Source organism: Pipistrellus kuhlii, unplaced genomic scaffold (genome assembly GCF_014108245.1).
Source record: "Pipistrellus kuhlii isolate mPipKuh1 unplaced genomic scaffold, mPipKuh1.p scaffold_m20_p_10, whole genome shotgun sequence".
Classification (NCBI taxonomy): domain Eukaryota; kingdom Metazoa; phylum Chordata; class Mammalia; order Chiroptera; family Vespertilionidae; genus Pipistrellus; species Pipistrellus kuhlii.
Genome location: NW_023425405.1, coordinates 41,764,783 through 41,771,708, shown reverse-complemented (window position 1 = coordinate 41,771,708; position 6,926 = coordinate 41,764,783). Strand labels below are relative to the sequence as shown.

General features: G+C 47.0%; 1 protein-coding gene across 19 annotated transcripts in view; it reads left to right on the top strand.

Annotated features, from left to right (window-relative positions):
- The first annotated feature begins 4,870 nt into the window (after positions 1-4,870).
- Positions 4,871-6,926, top strand: part of ADAM22 (ADAM metallopeptidase domain 22) — a 165,818-nt gene continuing 163,762 nt past the window's right edge. For 5 of the 19 annotated variants that reach the window (XM_045578468.1, XM_045578467.1, XM_045578466.1 and 2 more), the window contains exons 1-2: positions 4,873-5,288; positions 5,762-5,922. In XM_045578468.1, coding sequence (XP_045434424.1) covers positions 5,204-5,288; positions 5,762-5,922 — 246 coding nt within the window. In that variant the 5' untranslated portion in view covers positions 4,873-5,203. Of the gene's footprint in view, positions 5,289-5,761; positions 5,923-6,926 lie in introns of all 19 variants that reach the window. The other 14 variants (XM_036429515.2, XM_036429511.2, XM_036429509.2 and 11 more) reach the window with 9 other exon arrangements.

The window sequence follows — 6,926 nt, the reverse complement described above, 5'->3', positions numbered from 1 at the left end:
GTATAGTAAAGGATTGTACCATATCAAGAACTCAGTGTTGGTCTCTCTTTTTGGCAGGTTGGACAATTGGCAATAGTAGAAACACTAGATCAGCTTTAGTGAATAGGAGCCCATGCTATTAAGCCCATACATAATTTTCATCCCTGCCAACATCATCCTTTTGCTCATGTGCCCATTGTGCCAACTTTTGGGTGGTGATAATGTGTGATATGAAGATACGTTTCATGTGATATGAAGATACACTTCAAATATATATATATATTTAAGTACACAATTATCCACTAAAGATGTCATGGTTTTATTCCCATATGCCACGTGCCTCTACCCCTTGTATTCAACCTTTCAATTGTTCTCTTCCCATATGCCTTAACAGCCAGTCAAGTAATGTCTCCGTGCCCATGTGTCCACAAATACTCTAAACCTAGGCCACTTCTCTTTGCTCACAAAGGGGATGACTAGGTACTCCACTTGAAGCTCTGCCACTGGGAAGATTTCCCCTTGTGACAGTTACCAAAACCACCCCTTGGTGCAGCTAGGGGGCAGTTGTCACCTGTTTTCAGCTTGCACCCACAGAAGCAACTAATTCATGAACCAAATCTGGGTTTTTACTCTTCACGGCCCTTATACCTGGAGGTGTGACCTAAGAGAGAAAAACCTAGGGAAAAATCCCAACTGAAATGAGGAAGCAGAATCTGATGTCACAGGCAGATGCTAGGTCCCCTCACTAGAGCCCCTGCCTTAATGCCAGGAAAACCTCTGCCTTGGTTGAAGAGGTCAATGACTGGCTAAAATTCCAAAATGGTGGAAATACCAAAAACCTGACCCCAAAGCTCATTGTACCATCATCATAATGAGAATTGACATCGCAAGTAGAAGTGGGGGCCAAGAGGGTGGTGAACATCATTGACACTTCCTGAATGGACCATATTAGGAACTCTGCTCCTGACCTGAAGGTGGAGACAAAATTTGGTGCCACAAAGTTCAAAAACCTGGAACTGACTGCCCATGTGCGCAACTCACTTGCAAGTTGGCCACACATCCTCTCAGATGCGTACTTCTGCCTCTTTCACAGAGGCAGTGGCAGAAACACTAGATAGGCTTTGGTGAATAGGAGCCCCTGCTTTCTCTACTTGAATAAAACTTGCTTTTGTTCTCCAAATCATTCTTGAAATAATTCCTGTAGGTCTGATACGAGAAAGTTCCTGGATTGTGTTGGGACAGAGTCAGCTCCCAGCTCTGAACAGGTCTGGTGACACAACAGCGATGGATGACATGGAATTGCCTGATCATGCAATTCCCTTGAACCTTCAGGTCCTGCTCTTGGCCAAGCTTGGATATACCTACCAATCCTATCTTACAATGGCTTCTTGTTGCACCTGTCCAATGTTATGAATTAGAAGATCTGACATAACCCCAGCTCATGATTGGCAGTTGTGACCATATGATGGTTTTTGCTCCATAGTCAGGTGCTCGATCTGCCACATAATTTGCCACTAAAGATGTCATGGCTTTACTCTAAAACCCCAAAGTCTTAGCTGTGTGATTGCTATGAGCTCCAGTTTTCCTACCTCTGATACCTTTAGAACCTTTGAACCTGCCTGGTGTGGCTGCAGATGGCTGGCAGCATTCAGCAAAGCAGTATCCCCAGTTGAAACACTGCTGCTACAATATGAAAAGGCCTGCCAGGAATTATGCTTCCTTCATGTTTGGGAAGCTCAGGATGCAATCATTTGTCTTTTGGTGGGATTTCCTGTCATGCTCCTGACCACTGAATCTAAAACTGATACTGATGGGGCAGGTCCCTGAATCTTTTTTTTAAAAGATTTTTTAAAAATTGATTTTTAGAGAGAGAAAAACATCAATGTGAGAACAAAACATGGATCAGCTGCCTTCTGCATGCCCCCTACTGAAGTTTGAGCCCAAAATCTTGGCATGTGCCCTGACCTGGAATTGATCCAGCAACTGTTCATTGCACAGATGATGCCCAGCCAACTAACCCACACCGGCCAGGACCTGAATCTTAGGGTATATCTTTCACCCTTTAGAGAACATGTCTTATAAAAGCTTCCAATGTGATAGGAGCTTCCTGCTCATATGTATGGTCTGATGAATATGATGTCATCAGTATAATGGATTAAAGTGATATTCTCCATGGCATCTTCTTCAAATTATAACAAAGGAAAAGAAAGAATGTATACTATAATCTTTTCCCTATGAGTGCAAATGGTTTCTCTTTTTTTTTCTTTTTCTTTTTTTTTTTTCTGACAGGGATGAAAAATTATGCATCTGCCAAATAAATGGCCTGTATATCATATACCCGAGGCCCTGTTCATTTCTAACTTAAAAAAAAATTCTCACCATGCCCTAGCTGGTTTGACTCAATGGATAGAGCTTCGGTCTGTGGACTGAAAGGTCCCGGGTTTAATTCCAGTCAAAGGCATGTACCTTGGTTGCAGGCACATTCCCAGTAGGAGGTGTGCAGGAGGAAGCTGATAGATGTTTCTCTCATTGATGTTTCTAACTCTCTATCCCTCTCCCTCTCAAAATAAATAAATAATGAAAGAAAGAAATAAAGAAAATATATTTAAAAAAAAATCCTCACCCAAGGATATGTGTCGTCGTCCCCCCCCCCCCCCCATGTTCATTTTTAATAGAAAAGACCATATCTGGCATTGCAACTGCAGTTGAGGCTACTACTTAGTGCCGTTTGTGGTTGTCTACTGTCATTCTTTATGACCATATGCGATTATGATGGGAATTAACCATCTTCTGGATATTTAACAGGGGTAGTAATTCCTCCATCTCCACCACAAAACATTGCCACTACCACCACCATGACCCCAGGTTAAGGTATTGTTTTTGATTTATTGTTTGGTTAAGGGATAGAGGCAGTTTTAGAGGTTCCCACCTGGTGTCTTTTTCTTTCCTTCCTTTCCCCCACCCCCCGCTTGGTCAGGACTTCATTTATTACCTAGCTCTCAGATGCCCCCACTATAATAGGTGCTTTGGGTCCCAGGTACCAGTGTCATTTCAGACTCTGCATCCAACAAATATTTGGGCATTTCCCTTTCCCCGGGGCACAGTTACTGAAGTGAATGGAGGTAGGTTGCTTTGCGGAAGGATTGGGGGAATCATTACCACATGTACTTGACATGTATTGCAGGGTCCTTCTCCTGGGGACATGGACTTTTCTCTAGTCAGTGATTTCTGGTTGCAAACCTGACTAAAGTCTGAAAACTAAACGAGATCACGACTTCTTATTGGAGCAACTGCTCTCAGCGCCCAGAGGATGATTTACTTTAATGGCACATAATCAGTAATCCCCTTGTTGGTTGTGTTATCTATCTTGCTCCTAAAGGAACTGTGTTCTTAACCAATTCCACAATTCACTGAGAATCAGGATTTCTTAGGCTGCCTCTTCAACCTTGCCAATGAAAACTGTATATCTGGCCAGAAGAACACTACTTCAAAGAGATTCAAAGGAGACTAATGGGCCTCAATATGATAAAGAGCATATATGACAAGCTCAGCATGGGTCCGTTATGTAGGGGATGAAGCAAAAGGGCTATTCCAGGCCTTAGTTCTAATTCTCTTTTACGGTGACTATTATGGGATCTTCTGCAGGAGGTTTAAAGTGTACTGTTGAAAACTTGTAGCCCTTATTCAGTCTATAATTACATGTCATATCCTGAGTGACCAGGTTATGATGACCACCCCATCAGTAATTCATTGACATTTCTCAAAATACTGAATATTGAAAACTTCCTAAGCAAATACTCCCAAGGTTTTATTATTATTATTTGCATAACTAATTCACTTCATTGTACTGATGGGGTGGTCATAGTAATCTGGCTGGTCATAATCTGGCCACTCAGTGTATAGAATTCTTAGTGTCTCATTATTTGAAATGACAGGAAGTGAGATGTGGCTACCAAAATATGATAGAATGTTCTCGTGGGCAAGAATTTAGGTCTAGGGAAAGGCGTCCCTCTCTACTGTTTGCTTGTGAAACCATGCCTAATCTACTTAATTCTGGATACCACACTTTAGCTGGGACATTGACACACTGTAGTTCATTTTCAAATTATCATGATGACGAAGGAACCTGAAACCATGTTGCCTGAGGCAGGCATGGTAATTGTGTGGACCATTATGTTATTACTGTCTCATCTTCAAGAGTTATTAACATTTGAAATTTTTAAAAATGGAATAAGCAGACGAAAAAGTGGTGTATTCCAAGTCTGGTTTTCAGATACAGGTTTGAGGCAGACAGATAAAGAGAGAGAGGGCAAAAACGTCCTGGAGAGTTTGACTAAATCCAACATACCCTTCAAGTGCCTCCCTGCCTCCCCCTGGCTAAGTTAATGACTCCCCTCCAGCAGCATCTGGATACTTCTCACCTGTTACCTGGAAGACAGTGTTTACTGTGTCTGAGAACAGGTGCCTCCTATACCAGTGTTGTTTCCCCGCTGTGTTCCCTGAGCTTAGTCAACTGCCGGGCATATACTAGTAAGTCCTTAATACTTATTGGGTAATTAACTTGCCATGAATAATTGAAGGTATAATTCCCTGATAACTGTTAACATTGTGGGAAACATGAATATGGTTCTTTGTGGATGATGTGGATGGATACTGGCTTCCGCGGCAGCGCGGTTGGATAACCTCGGTGCCAAGAGCCCTGCCAAGGATGACCTCTCTTGCTCTTGCCCCTTTCCTCCCTCCTGCCTTCATGCTGCAGGAGACCTCAGGGTCACGAGGTCGCAGCCACCTGCTCCTTGGTGGGTGGTGGCGAGGAGGAGCGGGACGCGGGCGAGAACTACATTTCCCAGTGACATGCGCGCGTCCCTGCCCACGCGCAGCGGGGCGAGTGCACCGGGCGCCCGCTCCCCGCAGAGCGCTCCCCGCCTGCCGGAGCCTGTGCCAGGCGATGGGGTGGGAGGCGCTAGGAGCCACTTAGCTACAGCCAACCGCCCAATGCAGCAGCACTCGCAGGCTCCCCCCGCCGGCGGAAGCTCCCAGGGCGCACAATGCAGCACTGAGGCAGCACCGCGGCGGAGGCTGCAGCGCCGCGGCCGCCACTGCACCGGCAGGGGCTGGGAGGGGGCGGCCGGGCGAGCCTGGGGGCGCTGGGCAAGGGGGGTCGGGCCGGCGGGTCGGGCATGCGGAGCTGAGCGTGTCCGGCGAGGGCGCTGACAGCAGCACCATGCAGGCGGCGGCCGCCGCGTCCGTGCCCATCTTGCTGCTCTGCGCCCTGGGGACCTGCCCCTGGGCGCGCTGCGGCCGGGCAGGTAAGTTCGCCACCCGCTGCGGCTCAAGGACGGGCCATCTGCCGGGCATCTCTGCAGCCCTCCGGCGCCCTGCAAAGGGGCATCCCCATCTCCCGAGTGTGCGGGGAGATTTTTTTTTTTTTTTCCTATTTGGAAAGTGGAGCAAAAATTACGTGTGGGGGCGCGCGGATGCATTTAGAAGCCTTTGGTCCAATGTCTTTTTCTTTGGGAGAAGAGGCAGGCGGAGGAAGGATGGGAGAGGGGGACCCTGCTCCTGGGCCCCTATCCTGGATGCGCTCGGAGGAGCCGGTCCAAGGCTCTCCGATGGGTGTCCGCGTCCTTCCCAGACGGGGTCCGGGAGGGACGGGGAGGTGGGATTTTCAGAGGGGGAGGGAGGGAGGGAGAGGTCGGACCTCTGGACCGATGATGGTGAGTCAGGGTCATCATTTTCGCATTTTCTTCCCATTCCCTCCTAATCCCCTTCCTGCCCGGAGGAGACGCCTCGCTGGCTGAGCTGGAGAGGAGGAATGAAAACCGCTTCCTGGGGCGCCAGAGCATCGTGCCGCTCCGGCTCCTCTATCGCTCCGGCGGCGAAGACGAAACCGGGCACGAAAGGCTCACCACGCGGGTGCGGGGCCACCCCGGCGGCGCTCAGGTGAGAGGCGCGGCCCCGGGGGCGGTGGTCCCCGCGCTGCCCAGCCCACCCGGCTCCGCTGCTGCTCTGGTTGCCCTGGAGATGCAGTGTCATAGGTGAAATGAGCTCAAGCCTACTAGTCCGGCAGGGCGCTCCCTATTAAAAAAAAAAATAATAGTAAAATAAATAAAGAGAACAAGAACAGGGGACAAAACCCCTGGACAACTCCAGGCCAGGGACTGTGCCTAGGAGGACTGTGTGCAGTATGCCTCCGGCAGTGTGGCTGCTGAGCTGAAAGGGCGGGAGACCCTCTCTCCTCTCCAGGAAAAGCAAAAAGCCGTGTTTGGGCAAGAAGGGATATGTTCTTTGAGCAGGATCCGCATCATTAGTATTGTGGTGGTGTTTTTAATGCTAAGAGAAGACTTCTAAGTGACTTAAACCATAAATGGTGCTGTAGAAATTTGGGGGAAAAAACCCCAAAACAAAACAAACCTAGACATCCCCACCTAAACTCAAACCAGAAAAATAACCTAAACTAAAGGCTTCTCCTCTTGCTCCATTGTGGACCCCGGAGATGTGTCCAGGCATCTCCACTTTCTAGAAAAGGCGCCCCACTCCCTGCTTTCTTCGTTGGTAGCAGCCTTCTTGATGTCATTAGGTCATTAGGGCCATGGTATTTATTGGGCATTTGTAAATTATGATTTAAAAAAACCGAAGTTTACCAGTGACCTGTGTTTGGATTAATATTATACATCCACAGGTATGCCTGAAAATGATTTTGCACTTTCTGGTGAATTTCAGTAAATATCTGGGGCTCTGTAAACACTTTTTTAAAATTCATATGCATCATTTTGGCAACCAATTCACCTACCTGTAAGTGCATATTAAAACAGAACTTGTTCATGTAGTTGAAATTTTGTAAACTTAACTGAAGCCAACTTACAATTTGTATTGTGTAAAATATGTAAAAATAGGAAAATACCATTTAAATTTGTATTTATAGCCAAATGTTAAAATTTTAGTAT